This window comes from Salvelinus alpinus, chromosome 9 (assembly GCF_045679555.1).
Source record: "Salvelinus alpinus chromosome 9, SLU_Salpinus.1, whole genome shotgun sequence".
NCBI classification, from domain to species: domain Eukaryota; kingdom Metazoa; phylum Chordata; class Actinopteri; order Salmoniformes; family Salmonidae; genus Salvelinus; species Salvelinus alpinus.
In genome coordinates, this window is record NC_092094.1 from 11522008 (window position 1) to 11535904 (window position 13897).

At 43.7% G+C, this 13897-nt stretch overlaps 1 protein-coding gene across 1 annotated transcript in view; it reads left to right on the plus strand.

Annotated features, from left to right (window-relative positions):
* LOC139584309 (PDZ domain-containing RING finger protein 4-like) overlaps nucleotides 1–13365 on the plus strand; it is a 127931-nt gene extending 114566 nt beyond the window's left edge. Inside the window, exons 7-8 of the mRNA XM_071416004.1 lie at nucleotides 6218–6331; nucleotides 7190–13365. Coding sequence (XP_071272105.1) covers nucleotides 6218–6331; nucleotides 7190–8767 — 1692 coding nt within the window. The 3' untranslated portion in view covers nucleotides 8768–13365. The remainder of the gene's footprint in view (nucleotides 1–6217; nucleotides 6332–7189) is intronic.
* The last annotated feature ends 532 nt before the right edge of the window (nucleotides 13366–13897 follow it).

Here is a 13897-nt window from a genome sequence, read left to right on the forward strand (position 1 = left end):
ATATCCCTTTAACACACCCGTACTGTAAACACAGATAGGCCTATACTATAGGTCCATAGGACCAATATCCATTTAACACACCCGTACTGTAAACACAGATAGGTCTATACTGTAGGTCCATAGGACCAATATCCCTTTAACACACCCGTACTGTAAACACAGATAGGCCTATACTGTAGGTCCATAGGACCAATATCCCTTTAACACACCCGTACTGTAAACACAGATAGGCCTATACTGTAGGTCCATAGGACCAATATCCCTTTAACACACCCGTACTGTAAACACAGATAGGTCTATACTGTAGGTCCATAGGACCAATATCCCTTTAACACACCCGTACTGTAAACACAGATAGGTCTATACTGTAGGTCCATAGGACCAATATCCCTTTAACACACCCGTACTGTAAACACAGATAGGCCTATACTGTAGGTCCATAGGGCCAATATCCCTTTAACACACCCGTACTGTAAACACAGATAGGTCTATACTGTAGGTCCATAGGACCAATATCCCTTTAACACACCCGTACTGTAAACACAGATAGGTCTATACTGTAGGTCCATAGGACCAATATCCCTTTAACACACCCGTACTGTAAACACAGATAGGCCTATACTATAGATCCATAGGACCAATATCCCTTTAACACACCCGTACTGTAAACACAGATAGGCCTATACTGTAGGTCCATAGGACCAATATCCCTTTAACACACCCGTACTGTAAACACAGATAGGCCTATACTGTAGGTCCATAGGGCCAATATCCCTTTAACACACCCGTACTGTAAACACAGATAGGTCTATACTGTAGGTCCATAGGACCAATATCCCTTTAACACACCCATACTGTAAACACAGATAGGTCTATACTGTAGGTCCATAGGACCAATATCCCTTTAACACACCCGTACTGTAAACACAGATAGGTCTATACTGTAGGTCCATTGGACCAATATCCCTTTAACACACCCATACTGTAAACACAGATAGGTCTATACTATAGGTCCATAGGACCAATATCCCTTTAACACACCCGTACTGTAAACACAGATAGGCCTATACTATAGGTCCATAGGACCAATATCCCTTTAACACACCCGTACTGTAAACACAGATATGTCTATACTATAGGTCCATAGGACCAATATCCCTTTAACACACCCGTACTGTAAACACAGATAGGCCTATACTATAGGTCCATAGGACCAATATCCCTTTAACACACCCGTACTGTAAACACAGATATGTCTATACTATAGGTCCATAGGACCAATATCCCTTTAACACACCCATACTGTAAACACAGATAGGTCTATACTATAGGTCCATAGGACCAATAGATCAGTCATTAGAGTTATTTTTAGTCATGACATCCTGAGTTATACACAACAGCCAAAACATAAATATACCACTTGTGTTTCTTAGATGAAACACTGCAGGGCTGTTATATGCTCCTGTATAGACCATGGACACCACCTCACATCCTGTTTTATTTAATCGACTTCCAACGGTACGCCATAAAAACTAATGGCAGGCTAATATGCAGTGAGTTCAGGCCCAAGGCCATGGCGAATAGTGTGTGTGTGTGTTAGGGGTGTGAACGCTTTAAATGAAACTGGGATCCTTAAAGTTAAGAAAAATGTTCTTTTTTTCTTCGTTTTTTTACATAGATGCAGAAAGTAAACTGTAGGTCAGTTTCCTCAACAACTAAGAGTGTTAAAGCGAGAGGCTCAACTCCTCCGCTGTTTTGGTGCCCTGGCTACCACACTGTGAACGGCATGAAGCAAACCCATTCACATGCACAGATACTATGTGTGATTGTGTGAGAGCGAAGTGTTACATCTCACTCATTTCAATATCCTAGCACAATGGTCACAGACCTTTTCTGAGTCGGGATCCCTTTCTGAGTCGGGATCCCTTTCTGAGTCGGGATCCCTTTCTGAGTCGAGATCCCTTTCTGAGTCGAGATCCCTTTCTGAGTCGAGATCCCTTTCTGAGTCGAGATCCCTTTCTGAGTCGAGATCCCTTTCTGAGTCGAGATCCCTTTCTGAGTCGAGATCACTTTCTGAGTCGAAATGCAAGTCCAGATCTACCACTCTTCTAAATATGACTTAACAAACCTAAGCCTGTGCTACATTAACCAATTAAAAACAGTTATGTAGCAATGAGGTTTGTACAGTAAGCTATAGGCCCAATACATTATCACTGCATATTGACTATGCTTGAATTGCCCTGTCATTGTTGTTCTTCTCAGACCATTAGGAAATTATATTTAAAAATAGTAGGTACATGATCAAACTGGTAATAGATCATTTGTTGTATTACTTGTGAGGCCCAGCAGAGTGAGCATAATAATTCGCTTTTTTCCATTTTACTGGACTGATGGCCTGCATCTGATGGTCAGTCTGAGGGGAGGGAGCAGATGCCTCTCACCATCTCTCTCTCCCTCCCTCCACTGAGAAAAGGGGACACAGTCTTCCAGCTGATGGTCAGTCTGAGGGGAGGGAGCAGATGCCTCTCACCATCTCTCTCTCCCTCCCTCCGCTGAGAAAAGGGGACACAGTCTTCCAGCTGATGACGAAACTGACTTCGCACTGCATGATTTCTGCCTCATGCACCAACTTAAAGTTACACCTCTGACCAGAGGAAGTGAAATATTCCTTGATATTAAAAAGGAAACAAGCCGCTAATAATAACAAGAAAGCAATGTTATGGGAACACTTCCTGTACTCATTCATTACAGCTGCACTGCTGGTTGTCCTCATTCATTAAAGCTGCACTGCTGGTTGTACTCATTCATTACAGCTGCAGTGCTGGTTGTACTCATTCATTACAGCTGCACTGCTGGTTGTACTCATTCATTACAGCTGCACTGCTGGTTGTACTCATTCATTACAGCTGCACTGCTGGTTGTACTCATTCATTACAGCTGCAGTGCTGGTTGTACTCATTCATTACAGCTGCAGTGCTGGTTGTACTCATTCATTACAGCTGCAGTGCTGGTTGTACTCATTCATTACAGCTGCAGTGCTGGTTGTACTCATTCATTACAGCTGCACTGCTGGTTGTACTCATTCATTACAGCTGCAGTGCTGGTTGTACTCATTCATTACAGCTGCAGTGCTGGTTGTACTCATTCATTACAGCTGCAGTGCTGGTTGTATTCATTCATTACAGCTGCACTGCTGGTTGTACTCATTCATTACAGCTGCACTGCTGGTTGTACTCATTCATTACAGCTGCACTGCTGGTTGTACTCATTCATTACAGCTGCAGTGCTGGTTGTACTCATTCATTACAGCTGCAGTGCTGGTTGTACTCATTCATTACAGCTGCAGTGCTGGTTGTACTCATTCATTACAGCTGCAGTGCTGGTTGTACTCATTCATTACAGCTGCAGTGCTGGTTGTACTCATTCATTACAGCTGCAGTGCTGGTTGTACTCATTCATTACAGCTGCAGTGCTGGTTGTACTCATTCATTACAGCTGCACTGCTGGTTGTACTCATTCATTACAGCTGCAGTGCTGGTTGTACTCATTCATTACAGCTGCAGTGCTGGTTGTACTCATTCATTACAGCTGCAGTGCTGGTTGTACTCATTCATTACAGCTGCAGTGCTGGTTGTACTCATTCATTACAGCTGCAGTGCTGGTTGTACTCATTCATTACAGCTGCAGTGCTGGTTGTACTCATTCATTACAGCTGCCCTGCTGGTTGTACTCATTCATTACAGCTGCAGTGCTGGTTGTACTCATTCATTACAGCTGCAGTGCTGGTTGTACTCATTCATTACAGCTGCAGTGCTGGTTGTACTCATTCATTACAGCTGCAGTGCTGGTTGTACTCATTCATTACAGCTGCAGTGCTGGTTGTACTCATTCATTACAGCTGCAGTGCTGGTTGTACTCATTCATTACAGCTGCAGTGCTGGTTGTACTCATTCATTACAGCTGCCCTGCTGGTTGTACTCATTCATTACAGCTGCACTGCTGGTTGTACTCATTCATTACAGCTGCAGTGCTGGTTGTACTCATTCATTACAGCTGCAGTGCTGGTTGTACTCATTCATTACAGCTGCAGTGCTGGTTGTACTCATTCATTACAGCTGCAGTGCTGGTTGTACTCATTCATTACAGCTGCAGTGCTGGTTGTACTCATTCATTACAGCTGCACTGCTGGTTGTACTCATTCATTACAGCTGCAGTGCTGGTTGTACTCATTCATTACAGCTGCAGTGCTGGTTGTACTCATTCATTACAGCTGCAGTGCTGGTTGTACTCATTCATTACAGCTGCAGTGCTGGTTGTACTCATTCATTACAGCTGCAGTGCTGGTTGTACTCATTCATTACAGCTGCAGTGCTGGTTGTACTCATTCATTACAGCTGCAGTGCTGGTTGTACTCATTCATTACAGCTGCAGTGCTGGTTGTACTCATTCATTACAGCTGCAGTGCTGGTTGTACTCATTCATTACAGCTGCAGTGCTGGTTGTACTCATTCATTACAGCTGCACTGCTGGTTGTACTCATTCATTACAGCTGCACTGCTGGTTGTACTCATTCATTACAGCTGCACTGCTGGTTGTACTCATTCATTACAGCTGCAGTGCTGGTTGTACTCATTCATTACAGCTGCAGTGCTGGTTGTACTCATTCATTACAGCTGCAGTGCTGGTTGTACTCATTCATTACAGCTGCAGTGCTGGTTGTACTCATTCATTACAGCTGCACTGCTGGTTGTACTCATTCATTACAGCTGCAGTGCTGGTTGTACTCATTCATTACAGCTGCACTGCTGGTTGTACTCATTCATTACAGCTGCAGTGCTGGTTGTACTCATTCATTACAGCTGCACTGCTGGTTGTACTCATTCATTACAGCTGCAGTGCTGGTTGTACTCATTCATTACAGCTGCAGTGCTGGTTGTACTCATTCATTACAGCTGCAGTGCTGGTTGTAGCGTGAGTGGAAGTAGGGAGAATACACATATGTGTTGACAGTGCTGAATAACAACTTAAACATGAACTTACTCATAAAAACAGCAGCTAATTTACTGTATTCATTGAATCTCTCTAGTCATGTTTTTTAAAGTTTTTAAATCTCACAGTATCAACTTTCGAGGCTTTCGAGGCTCAAGGAAAAGGTGCAGACACGGTGATCTGAGCTATCTGATTGGCCAGTGGTAGGCCAATAGGTGCACTTGATTTGCTCTCTGGGCCTGCCGGGTATGCAGAGTTCTACCTTCAGACACATGAAATGGTTCAAAATGGGAACACTGCCTTCCCTGCGCTAGGGCTGCTGAATCAAGTGCACCTACAGCCAACAGGGCGAAAGGAAAAATGAAATAAGAACGCAAGGCTTTACCTTTGTTGTTTTTTTACACACATCTTTGGTAATCGACTAGGAATACCCTCGCGATCGACTGGCTGTTCTAGCCTATTCATTGGTTTTCTGCTTTACTGAAGTTGCAAGATACAGCTTTTGATTGCCGATAGATATGCCTAGTGCCTGATGGCCAACCTACCTAATTGTTTTAATGGAAAATCCACAAACAATGGCAGTTTAAATGTTAAGAAAATGTTTCCATTTGTCACATCCCTAGTGTGTGTGTGCGCACCACTGAGAACAGCGGATGAGCCATGAGCCAAAATGGACTCTCTTCCTTCCCCTTTTAGTAATTAAATAAGTCTCTCACAGTCTAAAGTCCTGGCTTCAACGTATCCCATTTAGTTTGACACAAGCAGACAAAGAGATCATGAAGAACACTGAGGCCACAACAAGCTGGCCAATCAAGAGTAACAACCAGCTGGCCATTCAAGAGCCACAACAAGCTGGCCATTCAAGAGCCATAACAAGCTGGGCACTCAAGAACCACAACAAGCTGGCCATTCAAGAGCCACAACAAGCTGGCCATTTAAGAGCTACAACAAGCTGGCCATTCAAGAACCATAACAAGCTGGCCATTCAAGAACCACAACAAAACACACCTCATGAATATCTGGCTTTATGAAACTGTTGATAGATCATGTATGAAGGTCATGAAGCCTGACCACTATGTGTATGTATTGACTCTATCAACAGCTTCATAAAGCAAGATATTAATGTCTTGTTGTGGCTCTTGAATGGCCAGCTAGATGGTGTAAGGGTTTCTCATGTTCCTGTTTAAATCATCTCTCTCTCTTTCTCTCTATCTCTCTATCTCTCTAGCTGGAGGAAGCGTGGTTGGATGATGAACACAGTGAATTCCTGGAGCAACTGAAGATGGAAATGTTGGAAGAGCAACAGAGAGAAGAGATGGAGCTAGAGGCACTTCAGGAGAAGGTGAGACCACACTGCCGCAGGGACAGGCCAAAGAGTTTATCACAATTAGTTGTACACTCTCCCACACATAGCACATACCTGTAAAGCTCATCACCAAAGCGACACACCAAAGAGTTTATGTACTGTAAAAATGACTTCAGGGTCTCTATGGTCCACCCTCAGACTCTTTGAAAAACCTGTGAAAATATGTGATACCCTTGGAAAAATTGTGTGTTTTTATTGAGAGATTAGCAGGCTGTGAATGGGTAGATATGGAAGTTCAAAGATGGAAAAGCTATTGGGGAAGAAGTGGCACCATAGTGGTACAGAACTCCACAAGAATGGAGGGAATCCCAGTGGAGAACCGTAGTGGTACAGAACTCCACAAGAATGGAGGGAATCCCAGTGGAAAACCGTAGTGGTACAGAACTCCACAAGAATGGAGGGAATCCCAGTGGAGAACCGTAGTGGTACAGAACTCCACAAGAATGGAGGGAATCCCAGTGGAAAACCGTAGTGGTACAGAACTCCACAAGAATGGAGGAAATCCCAGTGGAAAACCGTAGTGGTACAGAACTCCACAAGAATGGAGGAAATCCCAGTGGAGAACCCAAAGCACTGACTTAGAAGTTCAGAACTATTTCAGACGTTCGAAATTTCAGAAACTACACTCGGGGGGGGGGGGGGTTCTGTAATAATACTAAAGCCCTTTGTGGGGGAAAAACTCATTCTGATTGGCTTGGCTTGGCTACCCAATGGTTGCATGTGGTGTTTATATTTTTGTTCAGTATAGTTATGAATCTTATTCAAGATTTGTACCTATTTCTTTACATTGGGGGTAATTTCAGTACTGATTATATAATTTTTTCTTTATTACAGGCCAAAGGAGAAGAGGATGACATCACTGCCACCTGTTCCTCCAGAACTCAGGACAGCGGGCTGGGGATGTCGTTAAGGAACAGCATCGACGCCCCCGACCACAACGCCCTCCTAACCCACATCCAACGGAGACTCTCCCAGTGTCTGAGGGACAGACAGAACTGTTCCACGCGTCTGGACGAAGAGGAGGAGGAGGAAGAAGAGGAGGATGTTGCAGAGGATGGCGATCGGTTCCAGCAGCTCCTGGAGCTGAAGTGTCAGATCCGTAACAGCGGGGAGTACGACCTGATCTATAGCAGACGCAGCACTATAGAGTGTAGGCTGGGAGAGCCGGCCGGTGGCGTGCAGCGTGAGCTCCGCATGCTCAACGACGAGCTCCGTAGCATCGAGCTAGAGTGCCAGAACATCATGCAGGCACACAAGCTCGGCAAGGGGCCGGTGGGGTCCCAGTGGGACCAGGGGCAGCAAGTGTTTCCCCAAATTGTCTGCCCCACACCCAAGGACCAAAGCTCCCACCTGGGGTGCAATGACTCACCTAGAAGAAGCAAGCTGGTGGACATCAGCGAGTGTCCGGAGAAGCCGGAGAAGTCAGACAAGGACAGCTCGAGTGCCTACAACACTGCAGAGAGCTCACGCAGCACGCCGCTGGCAATGGACCGCTCCCCTGAGCACTCCCTTCAGAGGAGGATGGTGACCATCACCAACCAGAGGAACCTCCGCAGCAGCATGGCCAGCCTCCACACTACAGCCAGCCCCAGCCCCAAACACCGGCCCCTCCACTGGGCCCCCATCCCAGGCAAGGCCAGCAGCCCCGACCACAGCCTTTACCCCTCCGAGTCGGACAAGGTGGCCCCTGCAGACAACGAAAGGAGTGGGTTGGGGAACTGGAAGGTGAAGCCTCAGCCTCCTCCCAGGGCCTCCCAGATCCCTTACCTATCCCCGTCCCATGACTCCCAGCACCGCCAGCCCAACGCCAACATCCCGGCCCACGCTCGCCACTACCAGAGCTACATGCAGTTGATTCAGCAGCGCTCGGCTGCGGAGTACGCCCAGAGCCAGCTGAGCCTGCTCAGTGGAGTCAAGGAGCCCCAGCTGAGCCCCGCCATCGAGCCTAAGATGGAATGGAAGGTGAAGATCCGTTCGGACGGCACGCGCTACATCACCAAGAGACCCATTAGGGACAAGATCCTGCGGGAACGCGCCTTGAAGATCAAAGAGGAGCGTAGCGGAGGGATGACCACCGACGACGACGCTATGTCCGAGATGAAGATGGGGCGGTACTGGAGTAAAGAGGAAAGGAAGCAGCATCTGGTCAGGGCTAAAGAACAGCGGAGGAGACGGGAGTTCATGCAGCGCAGCCGACTGGAGAGCCTGAGGGAGAGTCCTCAGAGCAGCAGCGAAGGACGCAAGGAGGTCAGCATCATTGAACTGAGCCACAGGAAGATGATGAAGAAGCGCAACAAGAAGATCCTGGACAACTGGATGACCATTCAGGAACTGATGACTCACGGGGCCAAGGCCCCTGATGACCCCAGGTCCAAAGTACATAAGGCCTTCCTGTCGGTCACCACTGTATAATATACAACTAACACATAACAATCTATAGCAGTGTTTCTTAACCGTATTCATACCAGGAACCAGCAAGCTATGGCCCTACCCCGGTGAGCAACATCCCAGGGACCGGTGCTGGTCTCCGGACCGGAATTTGAGGAACACTGATCTACAGTACCCCATGTGGTATTATATACTTGCCTCGTTCAATGTGGCGTTTTTATGAGGGCGATAGGAATATTTTTCACAACTTTGTTACCCGAAAAATAGCATTTTCTAAAGAATTTTAACCAATGGTTTCCATGGCATTTAAAAAATCAGTTTTTCATTATTTCACTCTGTTCCAGAAACACTTTTGTATGAGATTACTGAGCAATTATTTTTCTTAGTTCATCCTGTAAATGTAATTACCTGCATAGTGTTCAATTATTTTCATATTTCTGTTCTGTTATACAGTGATTCCAACCCACACAGGTCAGAATATTTGTATGTACTCCCTCAGGGGGAGAGGCGTTCAATTGAATGTACAGTACAGAAATCCTACTTCTTGCAGGTCTAGATTTGATAAACCAGCCATTTCATTTGTCCTTAAAGGGACACTTCGGGATTTTGGTATGAAGGAAGTTAGAGGTAAGTTTCGCGAGCCAATGCTAACTAGCGTTAGCGCAATGACTGGAAGTCTATGGGTATCAGCTAGCATGCTAGCAGATTGGGCTCCCGAGTGGCGCTCCCGATGGCTCTAGCATCTCAGTGCTAGAGGCATCACTACATACCCTGGTTCGATTCAAAGGCTGTATCACACCTGGGAGTCCCATAGGGCGGAGAACAATTGGCCCAGCGTCATCCGGTTTAGAGTTTGGCCGGGGTAGGCCATCATTGTAAATAAGAATTTGCTCTAAACTGACTTGCCTGATTAAATAAAAAAATGAAAAATAAAAGATTCCCATAGACTTAGTCATTGCGCAATTAACAACTTCCTTCAAACTGCACGCAGAGACATAAAAATGGTATTCACAAGTTCATCTGACTCTGGGGAAGTAGATAAAGTGCCTCTGCCAAAATCCGAAGTATCCCTTTAAAGGTCATGAACAGTCAAAATAATGTTTTTCATGAAATTGGATAATATTTGGATGAAACTAGATCGAAGTATGAAAAATGACTGGTTCTTCTACATTGGTAAAGTTTGATCATAGAGTCACTGGTCCCCCCCATGTCAAAAACGTGGATTCAGGAGGTGGGATTATTAAGGGGATAGGGTGACATCACTCTAACTCTCTCATTTTACTACACCAATGGTAACATGATATTCTCTTACCTAATTTAAATAAGTACCGCCTTGTAACCAACATCTGAGAAGGTGTGTTTGCAGAAGGGCGTGGTTTATATAGTTAGATAGCTACTCTACTAGTGACAACATATGAGTGTAGGGTGTCAGCAAATACAATTAAAAGTTTACCCTTTCATCTAGAATGGCAAAGATACTTACAGTTGAAGTCGGAAGTTTACATACACCTTAGGCAAATACATTTAAACTCAGTTTTTCACAATTCCTGACATTTAATCCCCGTAAAAATCCCCTATCTTAGGTCAGTTAGGAGCACCACATTATTTTAAGAATGTGAAATGCCAGAATAATAGTAGAGAGAATTATTTCAGCTTTTATTTATTTCATCACATTCCCAGTGGGTCAGAAGTTTACATACACTCAATTATTATTTGGTAGCATTGCCTTTAAATTGTTTAACTTGGGTCAAACGTTTTGGGTAGCCTTCCACAAGCTTCCCACAATAAGTTGGGTGAATTTTGGCCCATTCCTCCTGACAAAGCTGGTGTAACCGAGTCAGGTTTGTAGGCCTCCTTGCTCGCACACGCTTTTTCAGTTCTGCCCACAGATTTTCTATGGGATTGAGGCCAGGGCTTTGTGATGGCCAGTCAGGAAGTTAAAGCTTGGTCGCAAATGGGTCTTCCAAATGGACAATGACCCCAAGCATACTACCAAAGTTGTGGCAAAATGGTACCTTGACTTTTTTGTCCTTAACTCATTTTGCTACAACTTTGGAAGTATGCTTAGGGTCATTGTCCATTTGGAAGACCTATTTGCAACAAAGCTTTAACTTCCTGACTTATGTCTTGAGATGTTGCTTCAATATATCCGCATCATTTTTATTCTTCACGATGCCATCTATTTTGTGAAGTGCACCAGTCCCTCCTGCAGCAAAGCACCCCCACAACATGATGCTGCCACTCTAGTGCTTCATGGTTGGGATGGTGTTCTTTGGCTTGCAAGCCTCCCCCTTTTTCCTCCAAACATAACAATGGTCATTATGGCCAAACAGTTCTATTTTTGTTTCATCAGACCAGAGGACATTTCTCCAAAAAGTACGATCTTTGTCCCCATGTGCAGTTGCAAACCGTAGTCTGGCTTTTTTATGGCGGTTTTGGAGCTGGGGCTTCTTCCTTGCTGAGTGGCCTTTCAGGTTATGACGATATTGGACTTGTTTTACTGTGGATATAGATCATTTTGTACCTGTTTCCTCCAAGATCTTCACAAGGTCCTTTGCTGTTGTTCTGGGATTGATTTGCACTTTTCGCACCAAAGTACGTTGATCTCTAGGAGACAGAATGCATCTCCTTCCTGAGCGGTATGACGGCTGCGTGGTCCCATGGTGTTTATACTTGCGTACTATTGTTTGTACAGATGAACGTGGTACCTTCAGGCGTTTGGTTCGTACTTTTGATCAATTTCCAGACTTGTGGAGGTCTACAATTTTTTTCCTGAGGTCTTGGCTGATTTCTTTTGATTTTCCCATGATGTCAAGCAAAGAGGCACTGAGTTTGAAGGTAGGCCTTGAAATACATCCACAGGTACACCTCCATTTGACTCAAATGATGTCAATTAGCCTATCAGAAGCTTCTAAAGCCATGACAGAGGCACAGTCAACTTAGTGTATGTAAACTTATGACTCACTGGAATTGTGATACAGTGAATTATAAGTGAAATAATCTGTCAGTAAACAGCTGTTGGAAAAATTACTTGTGTCATGCACAAAGTAGATTTCCTATCCGACTTGCCAAAACTATAGTTTGTTATCAAGAAATTTGTGGAGTGGTTGAAATACTAGTCTTCATGACTCCAGCCTAAGTGTATGTAAACGTCCGACTTCAACTGTATATGTCTAGGTTTTCAGCCAGCATGGAACAAAGAGGGAGGGGCGGGAGAAGGGTCGTTCAAAACTCCGATGCAGTTGTCATGTCAACACATCCGTCAGTACTGCTGTGAACCGCATCACAAGAGACATGCCAAACGGGAAATTTATTTTAAAAAGATTGACATCATTGATGCAAGTTCAGTGTTGTTTGAGTTGCTTTGTGAATCACCAAATTAGCTTGAGATGATTTTACAGCAACGCTGCTCACTGCATCCAAGTTGCTTGACATTTCAAAGAGATGCCAGTCAAGGCGAGCTCATCAATATAAGCTTCCCGCCTTCTCAGCCTGTTTTTTTTAAACATTCTGGTAGTTTGCCATGAGAGAAAAAGTTTCTACATTTTCGAGCATTTCTATCCAAAACAGATATTAGGGGTGATATTTTAGTCACTCAAAACGCTATTTTAGATGTGAATCAGAATGACTGTTCGAGACCTTTAAGATGTGAACACTTATTTGAAAATCCAAATGCCTAATGTTTAAGTTTTAATGTCCAGGACTTTCTGCTGATTCCACACACACATACAACTAAAAGTACAAACATTGATATACCAAATAATGACACATTTCTTCATAACAAGATAGTAAAGAGAGAACTTGGATTGAATGCTTACATTTTCTACATGCATAAAAGGGACCAATGTTGATATGATACTTTTATAGCCAAATCAAGAATGTATCAAAAAAACTGTGGAACATTTGCATTTCCCTTTGCAACCATTTGAATTGCAAAGGGTTATTTTATCTCAAGAGGCATTGAAGACAAGCTGTCTGGCTTGACAAGCTGTCTGCATCAGGAGTTCCAATATAGTACTGGTACACCCTCTCTTCATAAGATTTAGCATATTTATGTTCACATTATCCTTTATTTTTCCGTATTGTACAATGTTAAAGTTTCTCAACATAACCTAAACAGTTTCCAATTAAATTCAAAACATTTGTTATGTACTGACTATTGTTCTCTGGTGCTGCTCAAAGTTGAGGTCAAGATTCATCTTAAAATAAGTTAAGAGTACTATGTTTTAACAATGGCGGATCGTTGAGGAGCACACACACACTCTGTACCCTTTTACTTACTAGTTATGGATTGGATGACTGCCGGTGTGCAGGACTCATAACTTGGCAGTACATTTCCCAATTGTGAAATCAGGTTTCCATACACAATAACTACACACATTCCAGTCTGGTTCAGTGTACTACATAAAACGTACTTGTTGCAAACGTCTCATTTTCAGTTAAAATATTGTAAATTTGAACTTTGAAACCAACTCCTGTATTTGTTTTATGTCAATGGTCTTATTTCGAGTAATATGTAGTTAGCACACTTGTAGCCAGGTAAACGTGTGGTATAATTGTGATCATTGCAAAATGAAATGAGAATAAATTATTGCTTTGTTTTTCTTTAGGAAACCCCTGCAGCACTGTGTTGACTCTGTCCTTCAGTCTAGTTTTCTATTCACAAGACACCATATTGCTTCTAACCTAATTATGCTGTTAAAGGGCTGCCCCTTTACCTTTGTGGCAAATTTGCTGCAAACTAAATAGTGTGCCACAAAATGTTGCCAAAAGTTTGCAAACGTTTGCCACTAGTGGTGAATCTGCAGCAAACCTTTGGCACAATAATATTTATTGCCACTAGGGGCAAACCGTTCACCAGAGTTTTTTTTTTATGACCAATCAGGGGGATTAGAAATATCTGTTGGAAAATGGAAACCAATCTGTCTAGCTAGCTACCTACCTACCAAAGGTGTCCGGTGAGTGTCTAACTTATTAATTCAACTTCCTAATAAACTTTAACATTTTATTTGCTAAATGAATCCTAGTTAGCAATGTCATGTTTTATGGGATAGAGTGAAACATATTTTGTTGATACCAGTTTCAATCTGTCAGCACCACTGACTGACTGGCTAGCACTTAACTAGATAACGTTAGCTATCAATTTTTTTGCAC